The following is a 12405-nucleotide window of genomic DNA, read 5'->3' on the forward strand; positions in this document are numbered from 1 at the left end:
TGAACTAATATCACTACATGTGGGTTGTTTCGCATCAGTGAGGGCAGCTGGCGTGTCGTGCTACCTTTGATGGTGGGTGAGGGCGTTGACGGATTGGAGCTCGACGGAGTGCTTCGGTTCGTCCACACAGAGCTGGCAGCAGCCTTCTTCTCTGCGGTTTTATAGTTTTCATACAGCGACGCACCGTACTGGAAGTGCAAGAAACGCATCACGAGAGAGCGTGAGTTCTGTTCAAATGGAGATCTTTTGAATGCAGATGTGGGGAAATGTACCTTTGCAATCCGTATTCCTGTTACCCAAAGGTTCATGGCCCAAGCATCATCGCAGCAGAGGTACTTGATGTACTGAGACTCTTTTTGGATCTGAGGATGCTGTAGAAACAAATCCAAACAGGTTAGTCAAGAACATACAGTTAACAGGAGATTTTTAAGATTTTTTGAGAGAAGTTAAGGTAACATTTAATGACGCGAAGAGTATCGTTCACATTTAATGTGCAATAAGATATTTCTTTGGGCAGCGAAAGACCAAAACACAAACGTTAGCCTCAAGCCTTCTTTAGCTGTTGTCTGTATTTCATTATTACTGAAACACAACATTCCTCGACTCAGAGACTTAACCAACTCATTGATTGAACGATTCAGCATCGCATCTCGATACCATTCTTCCAGATAAAGGATCACAATCAATACTGCAGGACCAGAGCTCTTAATTCAAACCATGCATCCGTCAACATTTTCAAAACCTGCTAAATCAGCGGAGTTCCTCTTTACGGGAGCCACGAGGGGGCAGAGTGAGTCTGGAATCAGAGTGTTAACCGACTCCAGTTAAATGGATGCTATATTTTCAATTCCTGTTGTTTGGAATAGTCCAGTCAGCATTTCTGAACATGAACAAAGTTAGAATGTGTTGAGTACATCCTGTAATCCAGTTTAATTTAGGAAATATGAGATGTTTGTTGCTCAAATCGTCCACCACCCCACCAATCTGTCAAAACACACCCCAAACCAACACTTCGGCAGCCGAAAAAACAGCTTCAGCTATTATTGTGTCGACCACGACCGAGGAAGCTTTTACCGTCATACGGTTTACTGTGCGGTGCCTAAACGTTCCACGTGAAACCTGGCTAGCCTTGACAGGTCCTTGTCCTTTTCCTTTGCCATCAGCACCTTGAGGTCTTTCACTGGGAGCTCATTCAGTGTCTTAGCCTCTCTAAGCTCTTATTGCTTTGATCCTCAACATCTGCTGATTCCAGTAGTTCACAGAGAAGATAGGGGAAAAGAAAGAAAGAGGACTTTCACATCCCTTTAAGACGCACCACCAACTCATCTTATTCTTGTTTTTTTCATGTCAGTCAGCATTTCTTTTCGTCTTAAATGAGTTCTATAGGTACCTCCCATCTCAGTTTGATAGTACTCTCTTAAAGACATGGGGCCTTTACGGTCATTTAAAGAAATAATAGGAACTGCTTAAAAAGTCGTTTTTTTCTCACCACTTTCAGCTTAATTTGGTAAAACTGTCACCTTTCACTTCTTCAATTTCAAGTATTTATTGCATTTCACAGTTCCAGTTAAATAAGCAGCTGTGTGGCTCCACCGTGCAATAATCAACTCTGCATTGACACCTCTTGCACTGCGCGATACATACAGTGTGATGAAAAAGAATGAAACAGCAACAACGACAAGGCACTCAAGAGTCTTACTGTAAATGTGTTCTTCGGTGAGGGGAAGTTGCAGCCTCTATTAGTTCACAGTGAAAGGGTGTGTGGCTTTGAGGCAAACTAGATTAAAAACACATTTAAAGCAAATTTACCTTCAGAAAAAAGCAGAAGTCGGTCGGGGCTTTGTATTTGTTCTTAAAGTCTTTGCCGTAGTAGACGGTCAGGTTGTCAAACTGGACAAAACAGACGAGGTCCCGGGACGACTGCAAGAGACATAAGGGATTATATTACCGTACAAATGAATCTGTATTGTAATTACATTTTCCTTTTCCCTCCTTTTAAATTAACAATCTACACTACAAGTGCAATGCATGAGAGATGCATGTGGCTGATAAAGCAGAAAGACTGGACACTAGGACTATGTAGTCCCAGTGACACATTTTACAAATCAACGTGTCATTCCTAAAGTGTCAGCTGACATTTCAAACGTATCTCTATATCTGCTGGGCTTTAATCTTTCCCCACATGCTTGAGTCCAGCTGAAAGTGTCCTGGATTCGAGCGTTAGCTGTTGTGTGTTTATGGTCTGTCCCCTTTACCTTGGTTTTCCCTTTGGGCACGTAATAAATTCCCGAGGCCCTCAGCTGGAAGAGTCGCGTCTTCCAGGACTTCTTGCCGTCTTCTTTGAGGTGCATCACCCCCTCCAGATCCGGCACGATAATAGAAGTCCCGCAGAAGTTCTCCTGCAGAGGTGAAGAGGGATGAAAGAGGTCACTGCAATGAGGAAGTGTCACCTTAAAAACACTTCACTTCTGGTTTGTGTGCACGAGTTTGTTTACCTGTATTAATAACTCCTTGTCTTTGTCTTTTATCTCTTTCAGGGCTCTCTTATCCTTCTTCCACAGATAAAAGTTCTGCAGGAATGAAACACAAAGCGCATCAATAAATCTCCTGACTTTTTTCTCTTGCGCCACCAGAGGTTTCCAGTAAAATGTCTCAGCAGCTACGAGATGGATCGCCATGAAAGTTTGAACATTTTAGACATTAGTTTGTCCAATACTTTGGTTTATGACCTGCAATACCAATTACTCGCCACTGTACTTCATGTTGAGCCCTAAGTAGCTAATGTTAGCATGCTAACGCGACAAACTAAACATCAGGATGTTGTCATTTTGAATATTGTAGCGTGTACACATTAGCATTCAGCTCAAAGCTACACTTATTTATCAAATGTCTGCTTCCTCAAATATGGATCATTATCCAGATTTTTCTGAATAAATTTGATCTAAATGCAACAAGTGTTTTTTTCTGTCTGGTCAAAAATAAAACTACATCTTCAAGTTCTCTTTCTTTTTCCCGAAAAAGGAAATCAAATATAAGCGTATTAAACAAACCGTCACCGAGCAGAAGAAGACATCACCGGGCAGATTTGTCCCCGTGTGACTGGGCTGGCTTGATTTGATATCGTAGTCTGGGCCGGTGTTTTCATTGTGGTGAGAGAAAGCCCAGCAGGGAATTCTACTTTGGTAGCTCTTGTCAGAAGATGAAACTGTATAGCGATGGGGACATACTGCATGAAAGCAGATCCGGCTTTTGTTGGGGGGATGTGGAAGACATGATGGAGTACTTAAAAAGGAGAATATCTCACCAGTTTTCCAACTCGACTATTTGTCTCTGCCAACAGACCGAATCCATTAAATACGCTGGGTTTATAAAGGGTCCCCATTATATCAACAAACATGCCAAGATATCACAGCCTGAGGCCGTTTTGTCTGATATATTACAGTGAGGACATAAATGTAAGAGGTCATCCTGCATTGGAGGAAAGACGTCTCATAATTCAGACAACGCTTCGACAGTGAAAACAGCCAGATGGCTCTGAGCTGCAACAACGTGGAGACGGATTTGCACAAACCAAGGCCAAGGATACACGAACTGGCCAGTGCTGGACGTTTCCGATCACTCAGTATACGCTTAGAGATGTTATTCAAGCGGTGCGTACAAATGAGACGACCAACCTGTGGGTTTTTGAAAACCTCGTACTTCTCCCCCCGCTCCTGGAAGAGGAGTTGGTTCTCGGTGTCCCTGGTCCACGCCAAGAGAGGCTCCACCAGGTTCTCGTGGTCTTCAAACGCCCGTTCTGTCAAAAGAAAATCAAAGTTGGACGTCAGCAAATTGGTAGCGGCAGCATTTAGATGATCGAGCGAGAGTCATTATGCGTGTGTTCTTCATGCGAATATAGCATCTTTCAAATTACTCTGATGGGACAATGTAAAACTACTCCATAACAAGTCATGGATAAATTACAGAATGGGCCTCACAGGCACAGGCCAAAGGGGTAATGAAGGGGATTTTCCTCCTCCTGCTCACTGCCCGCCCACCCACACACTCGGTGCTATACATCCCCAGAATGCACCGGGCATTTGACTGTAGTTTAGCCGTGGTCCCCAATTCCAGGTCAGCAGCCCAGGCAGAGGTCGGCATGAAATAAATCGCTGCCCGGGTTCCAGTCTATAGTTTGACTGTTACAATCATCAAATGAATGGTGTGACTTTGCTGCTGAGCTATTCGTAGTGCATGGGGAGCACATGGGTGAAGATTTGTTTGAAGACGGTGTCGCTTGTTGAGCTTTGTGGCTGTTTATTCGGCATGACTTTCTGTTGGTAAAGATTACACTCTGGGGAGGTTCAGAGGCATTTAAAACACGAACCGACTCAAATGTCAAGCCGCCGTGACGGCAACACTGCGGATAGTCAGAGATGACACAAAGTCCTGCGCTCCCCCGTGATTACAAGTCAAGGGAGCTAAAGTTTTGCATGGGCGACATGCTGTAAATAAATCTGTGTGTCAGACAGCTAATTTAAACACGAGCTGCCATTTGGTTCAAAATAAACTGTTGACCAAAGGGAAACACGCATTTCCTCATTCATTGTGCGGCGGCAGTTTATCTCGTCTTTCTGAAAAACAGAAGCATTTTAAATATCCAGAAGTAAAAGAGTCAGTACACCTTTTCGGGTTTATCTACAGTACTGATTGTACCGATTAATAACTGTTGTCTGTGTATCCAAAACATCTTATTCCTATGTGCCAAACACCTCTATTACTGTCCAAAAACTATTAAAAACACATGAATGAGATACACCATTGCCCTGAGTGACAGGTTCCTTCATGACAATGAAGATGTGCACTTTGGTTTATTGTACCTTAATGTTATACACACCAATCTGCTGATGAAAATACAAACTTAAGCTGAAAATAGTCCCCAACAATTGCACTATTTCCTCCTGTTTGAGTAACAAACTACAAACTACCGTGTCCAGTTAGTTTTATAGAATAAAACTATATATTCATGATTCATTTTTAAAGACATATGTTTTCAGCAGGACAGGACAGACAGGGCCGGGACTTGTAATGGAACTTGTTGAGCGTATGGAATAATAAATCCAGGCTTATCCTTTAATTTAGAGTTTCACAGCTTAACTAGCTGCATATAAAGTTACTTGAATATAATTATAAAGCAAAACAATATTGACTTACAGTCTATTGCTCACAGAGGTTAACAACTCTACCACCTGTGCCTCATTAAAACAGGCGTGAAATGACTCTCCGTTCATTGGTTCTTTCGAAAATATGAATGATCTCCGTAACAATCTGATAAAAACGTTATAAAACCAAGAAAACAGACGGTGATGAGGCGTCTGAAGTGAATATAGCTCAGAAGGAGGATTGAGATCATAAGGCTTCTATTTCCGTATGACAGAGAGGATGACTGACAGTGTCCGATACAGCAAATTAAGCCCACCTGTCTACACTGAATGTGGCAGAGAGGGAGGGAGAGAGAGAGTATAGGAAAGAGAGGGGGAGGGAGAGAGAGAGATGGAGGAGTGAGTACGGCTGCCATCGCGCCAATAAAAATACAGTTCATCATCTGGACCTGAATGAAATATCTCTCCTCCCTGCACGTTGTGTGTGTTTAGTTGACAATTCATATAAAAACACACGAAAGGCATTTATGTCAAAGTGTATCTGTATGATCACTGCTGTGTTGTTTCTGGTTCTGATGATATATTTGCTGCCAAGCTCACTGCTATGCTGTGGTGTTCCTGCACTAAATGCACCAGAAATCACTTGTCAACAAAGCAGCATCACCACTCGTGTTTTCTCTCTTTTTTCTGTTGAGACAATATAGTTGCTTATTCTAGCAGCCTAGTTCTTTGATGTATTATAAACTGCCGCACAAACAAGATTTTAAATTTCCCCCTCAAGATGCCGAACATGTCATAAGGTGTTTAATAGAGCCAGTCTCTCATAAAATGACCACAGACTGAACCACCATGGAGCAGTATCAACACATTCAAAGCAGCCTGTGAGTACGGACTTCGTTTACCATTCGTCCCTCCCACGTTACAACACTTCCAAATATATTTCTATGCTGATGACAAACATAGTATAGCATGTCGAAAAAAGTCATAGTATAGCATGTCAAAAAAAGTCATGAAAAAGTCACAGTATAGCATGTCGAAAAAAGTCATAGTATAGCATGTCGAAAAAAGTCATAGTATAACATGTCGAAAAAAGTCACAGTATAGCATGTCGAAAAAAGTCACAGTATAGCATGTCGAAAAAAGTCACAGTATAGCATGTCGAAAAAAGTCATAGTATAACATGTCGAAAAAAGTCATAGTATAACATGTCGAAAAAAGTCATAGTATAACATGTCGAAAAAAGTCACAGTATAGCATGTCGAAAAAAGTCATAGTATAGCATGTCGAAAAAAGTCATAGTATAACATGTCGAAAAAAGTCACAGTATAGCATGTCGAAAAAAGTCATAGTATAACATGTCGAAAAAAGTCACAGTATAGCATGTCGAAAAAAGTCATAGTATAACATGTCGAAAAAAGTCACAGTATAGCATGTCGAAAAAAGTCATAGAATAGCATGTCGAAAAAAGTCATAGTATAGCATGTCGAAAAAAGTCATAGTATAGCATGTCGAAAAAAGTCATGAAAAAGTCACAGTATAGCATGTCGAAAAAAGTCATAGTATAGCATGTCGAAAAAAGGCATGAAAAAGTCACAGTATAGCATGTCGAAAAAAGTCATAGTATAGCATGTCGAAAAAAGTCATAGTATAGCATGTCGAAAAAAGTAATAAATAAATCATAGTATAGCGTGTCAAAAAAAGTCAACGTATAGCATGTTGAAAAAAGTCATAAAAAAGTCACAGTATAGCATGTCGAAAAAAGTCATGAAAAAGTCATAGTATATCATGTCGAAAAAAGTCATAGTATATCATGTCGAAAAAAGTCATAGTATAGCATGTCGAAAAAAGTCATAGTATAGCATGTCGAAAAAAGTCATGAAAAAGTCACAGTATAGCATGTCGAAAAAAGTCATAGTATAGCATGTCGAAAAAGTCATGAAAAAGTCACAGTATAGCATGTCGAAAAAAATCATAGTATAGCATGTCGAAAAAAGTCATAGTATAGCATGTCGAAAAAAGTCATGAAAAAGTCACAGTATAGCATGTCGAAAAAGTCATAGTATAGCATGTCGAAAAAAGTCATGAAAAAGTCATAGTATAGCATGTCGAAAAAAGTCATAGAATAGCATGTCGAAAAAAGTCATAGTATAGCATGTCGAAAAAAGTCATAGTATAGCATGTCGAAAAAAGTCATAGTATAGCATGTCGAAAAAAGTCATGAAAAAGTCACAGTATAGCATGTCGAAAAAGTCATAGTATAACATGTCGAAAAAAGTCATAGTATAGCATGTCGAAAAAAGTCATAGTATAGCATGTCGAAAAAAGTCATGAAAAAGTCATAGTATAGCATGTCGAAAAAAGTAATAAATAAATCATAGTATAGCGTGTCAAAAAAGTCAACGTATAGCATGTTGAAAAAAGTCATAAAAAAGTCACAGTATAGCATGTCGAAAAAAGTCATGAAAAAGTCATAGTATAGCATGTCGAAAAAAGTCATAGTATAGCATGTCGAAAAAAGTCATAGAATAGCATGTCGAAAAAAGTCATAGTATAACATGTCGAAAAAAGTCATAGTATAACATGTCGAAAAAAGTCATAGTATAACATGTCGAAAAAGTCACAGTATAGCATGTCGAAAAAAGTCATAGTATAACATGTCGAAAAAAGTCATAGTATAACATGTCGAAAAAAAGTCACAGTATAGCATGTCGAAAAAAGTCACAGTATAGCATGTCGAAAAACGTCATGAAAAAGTCACAGTATAGCATGTCGAAAAAAGTCATAGTATAGCATGTCGAAAAAAGTCATGAAAAAGTCACAGTATAGCATGTCGAAAAAAGTCATAGTATAGCATATCGAAAAAAGTCATGAAAAAGTCACAGTATAGCATGTCGAAAAAAGTCATAGTATAGCATGTCGAAAAAAGTAATAAATAAATCATAGTATAGCGTGTCAAAAAAGTCAACGTATAGCATGTTGAAAAAAGTCATAAAAAAGTCACAGTATAGCATGTCGAAAAAAGTCATGAAAAAGTCACAGTATAGCATGTCGAAAAAAGTCATAGTATAGCATGTCGAAAAAAGTAATAAATAAATCATAGTATAGCGTGTCAAAAAAGTCATAGTATAGCATGTCAAAAAAAGTCATGAAAAAGTCATAGTATAGCATGTCGAAAAAAGTCATAGTATAGCATGTCGAAAAAAGTCATAGAATAGCATGTCGAAAAAAGTCATAGTATAACATGTCGAAAAAAGTCATAGTATAACATGTCGAAAAAAGTCATAGTATAACATGTCGAAAAAAGTCACAGTATAGCATGTCGAAAAAAGTCATAGTATAACATGTCGAAAAAAGTCATAGTATAACATGTCGAAAAAAGTCACAGTATAGCATGTCGAAAAAAGTCACAGTATAGCATGTCGAAAAACGTCATGAAAAAGTCACAGTATAGCATGTCGAAAAAAGTCATAGTATAGCATGTCGAAAAAAGTCATGAAAAAGTCACAGTATAGCATGTCGAAAAAAGTCATAGTATAGCATATCGAAAAAAGTCATGAAAAAGTCACAGTATAGCATGTCGAAAAAAGTCATAGTATAGCATGTCGAAAAAAGTCATGAAAAAGTCATAGTATAGCATGTCGAAAAAAGTCATAGAATAGCATGTCGAAAAAAGTCATAGTATAGCATGTCGAAAAAAGTCATAGTATAGCATGTCGAAAAAAGTCATAGAATAGCATGTCGAAAAAGTCATAGTATAGCATGTCGAAAAAAGTCATAGTATAGCATGTCGAAAAAAGTCATGAAAAAGTCACAGTATAGCATGTCGAAAAAAGTCATAGTATAGCATGTCGAAAAAAGGCATGAAAAAGTCACAGTATAGCATGTCGAAAAAAGTCATAGTATAGCATGTCGAAAAAAGTCATAGTATAGCATGTCGAAAAAAGTCATAGTATAGCATGTCGAAAAAAGTCATAGTATAGCATGTCGAAAAAAGTCATGAAAAAGTCATAGTATAACATGTCGAAAAAAGTCACAGTATAGCATGTCGAAAAAAGTCATAGTATAACATGTCGAAAAAAGTCATAGTATAGCATGTCGAAAAAAGTCATAGTATAGCATGTCGAAAAAAGTCATAGTATAGCATGTCGAAAAAAGTCATGAAAAAGTCATAGTATAGCATGTCGAAAAAAGTAATAAATAAATCATAGTATAGCATGTCGAAAAAAGTCATAGTATAGCATGTCGAAAAAAGTTATAGTATAGCATGTCGAAAAAAGTCATAGTATAGCATGTCGAAAAAAGTCATGAAAAAGTCATAGTATAGCATGTCGAAAAAAGTAATAAATAAATCATAGTATAGCATGTCGAAAAAAGTCATAGTATAGCATGTCGAAAAAAGTCATGAAAAAGTCACAGTATAGCATGTCGAAAAAAGTCATGAAAAAGTCACAGTATAGCATGTCGAAAAAAGTCATAGTATAGCATGTCGAAAAAAGTCATAGTATAGCATGTCGAAAAAGTCATGAAAAAGTCACAGTATAGCATGTCGAAAAAGTCATAGTATAACATGTCGAAAAAAGTCATAGTATAGCATGTCGAAAAAAGTCATAGTATAGCATGTCGAAAAAAGTCATGAAAAAGTCACAGTATAGCATGTCGAAAAAGTCATAGTATAACATGTCGAAAAAAGTCATAGTATAGCATGTCGAAAAAAGTCATAGTATAGCATGTCGAAAAAAGTCATGAAAAAGTCATAGTATAGCATGTCGAAAAAAGTAATAAATAAATCATAGTATAGCGTGTCAAAAAAGTCAACGTATAGCATGTTGAAAAAAGTCATAAAAAAGTCACAGTATAGCATGTCGAAAAAAGTCATGAAAAAGTCATAGTATAGCATGTCGAAAAAAGTCATAGTATAGCATGTCGAAAAAAGTCATAGAATAGCATGTCGAAAAAAGTCATAGTATAACATGTCGAAAAAAGTCATAGTATAACATGTCGAAAAAGTCATAGTATAACATGTCGAAAAAAGTCACAGTATAGCATGTCGAAAAAAGTCATAGTATAACATGTCGAAAAAAGTCATAGTATAACATGTCGAAAAAAGTCATAGTATAGCATGTCGAAAAAAGTCATAGAATAGCATGTCGAAAAAAGTCATAGTATAACATGTCGAAAAAAGTCATAGTATAACATGTCGAAAAAGTCATAGTATAACATGTCGAAAAAAGTCACAGTATAGCATGTCGAAAAAAGTCATAGTATAACATGTCGAAAAAAGTCATAGTATAACATGTCGAAAAAAGTCACAGTATAGCATGTCGAAAAAAGTCACAGTATAGCATGTCGAAAAACGTCATGAAAAAGTCACAGTATAGCATGTCGAAAAAAGTCATAGTATAGCATGTCGAAAAAAGTCATGAAAAAGTCACAGTATAGCATGTCGAAAAAAGTCATAGTATAGCATATCGAAAAAAGTCATGAAAAAGTCACAGTATAGCATGTCGAAAAAAGTCATAGTATAGCATGTCGAAAAAAGTCATGAAAAAGTCATAGTATAGCATGTCGAAAAAAGTCATAGAATAGCATGTCGAAAAAAGTCATAGTATAGCATGTCGAAAAAAGTCATAGAATAGCATGTCGAAAAAGTCATAGTATAGCATGTCGAAAAAAGTCATAGTATAGCATGTCGAAAAAAGTCATGAAAAAGTCATAGTATAACATGTCGAAAAAAGTCACAGTATAGCATGTCGAAAAAAGTCATAGTATAACATGTCGAAAAAAGTCATAGTATAGCATGTCGAAAAAAGTCATAGTATAGCATGTCGAAAAAAGTCATAGTATAGCATGTCGAAAAAAGTCATGAAAAAGTCATAGTATAGCATGTCGAAAAAAGTAATAAATAAATCATAGTATAGCATGTCGAAAAAAGTCATAGTATAGCATGTCGAAAAAAGTTATAGTATAGCATGTCGAAAAAAGTCATAGTATAGCATGTCGAAAAAAGTCATGAAAAAGTCATAGTATAGCATGTCGAAAAAAGTAATAAATAAATCATAGTATAGCATGTCGAAAAAAGTCATAGTATAGCATGTCGAAAAAAGTCATGAAAAAGTCACAGTATAGCATGTCGAAAAAAGTCATGAAAAAGTCACAGTATAGCATGTCGAAAAAAGTCATAGTATAGCATGTCGAAAAAAGTCATAGTATAGCATGTCGAAAAAGTCATGAAAAAGTCACAGTATAGCATGTCGAAAAAGTCATAGTATAACATGTCGAAAAAAGTCATAGTATAGCATGTCGAAAAAAGTCATAGTATAGCATGTCGAAAAAAGTCATGAAAAAGTCACAGTATAGCATGTCGAAAAAGTCATAGTATAACATGTCGAAAAAAGTCATAGTATAGCATGTCGAAAAAAGTCATAGTATAGCATGTCGAAAAAAGTCATGAAAAAGTCATAGTATAGCATGTCGAAAAAAGTAATAAATAAATCATAGTATAGCGTGTCAAAAAAGTCAACGTATAGCATGTTGAAAAAAGTCATAAAAAAGTCACAGTATAGCATGTCGAAAAAAGTCATGAAAAAGTCATAGTATAGCATGTCGAAAAAAGTCATAGTATAGCATGTCGAAAAAAGTCATAGAATAGCATGTCGAAAAAAGTCATAGTATAACATGTCGAAAAAAGTCATAGTATAACATGTCGAAAAAAGTCATAGTATAACATGTCGAAAAAAGTCACAGTATAGCATGTCGAAAAAAGTCATAGTATAACATGTCGAAAAAAGTCATAGTATAACATGTCGAAAAAAGTCACAGTATAGCATGTCGAAAAAAGTCACAGGATAGCATGTCGAAAAACGTCATGAAAAAGTCACAGTATAGCATGTCGAAAAAAGTCATAGTATAGCATGTCGAAAAAAGTCATGAAAAAGTCACAGTATAGCATGTCGAAAAAAGTCATAGTATAGCATATCGAAAAAAGTCATGAAAAAGTCACAGTATAGCATGTCGAAAAAAGTCATAGTATAGCATGTCGAAAAAAGTCATGAAAAAGTCATAGTATAGCATGTCGAAAAAAGTCATAGAATAGCATGTCGAAAAAAGTCATAATATAGCATGTCGAAAAAAGTCATAGTATAGCATGTCGAAAAAAGTCATAGAATAGCATGTCGAAAAAGTCATAGTATAGCATGTCGAAAAAAGTCATAGTATAGCATGTCGAAAAAAGTCATGAAAAAGTCACAGTATAGCATGTCGAAAA

The 12405-nt window shown here is 36.8% G+C and overlaps 1 protein-coding gene across 2 annotated transcripts in view; it reads right to left on the reverse strand.

The window, feature by feature from the left end:
• apbb1ip (amyloid beta (A4) precursor protein-binding, family B, member 1 interacting protein) overlaps nucleotides 1-12405 on the reverse strand; it is a 38787-nt gene that overhangs the window by 1239 nt on the left and 25143 nt on the right. Inside the window, exons 7-12 of one of the 2 annotated variants that reach the window (XM_079292502.1) lie at nucleotides 3675-3796; nucleotides 2496-2570; nucleotides 2256-2399; nucleotides 1810-1920; nucleotides 273-371; nucleotides 65-188 (exon numbers count right to left, since the gene is read on the reverse strand). In XM_079292502.1, coding sequence (XP_079148628.1) covers nucleotides 65-188; nucleotides 273-371; nucleotides 1810-1920; nucleotides 2256-2399; nucleotides 2496-2570; nucleotides 3675-3796 — 675 coding nt within the window. Of the gene's footprint in view, nucleotides 1-64; nucleotides 372-1809; nucleotides 1921-2255; nucleotides 2400-2495; nucleotides 2571-3674; nucleotides 3797-12405 lie in introns of both variants that reach the window. The other variant, XM_079292501.1, reaches the window with a different exon arrangement.

The sequence above is a fragment of the Melanostigma gelatinosum genome (genome assembly GCF_949748355.1).
Source record: "Melanostigma gelatinosum genome assembly, chromosome: 20".
NCBI classification, from domain to species: domain Eukaryota; kingdom Metazoa; phylum Chordata; class Actinopteri; order Perciformes; family Zoarcidae; genus Melanostigma; species Melanostigma gelatinosum.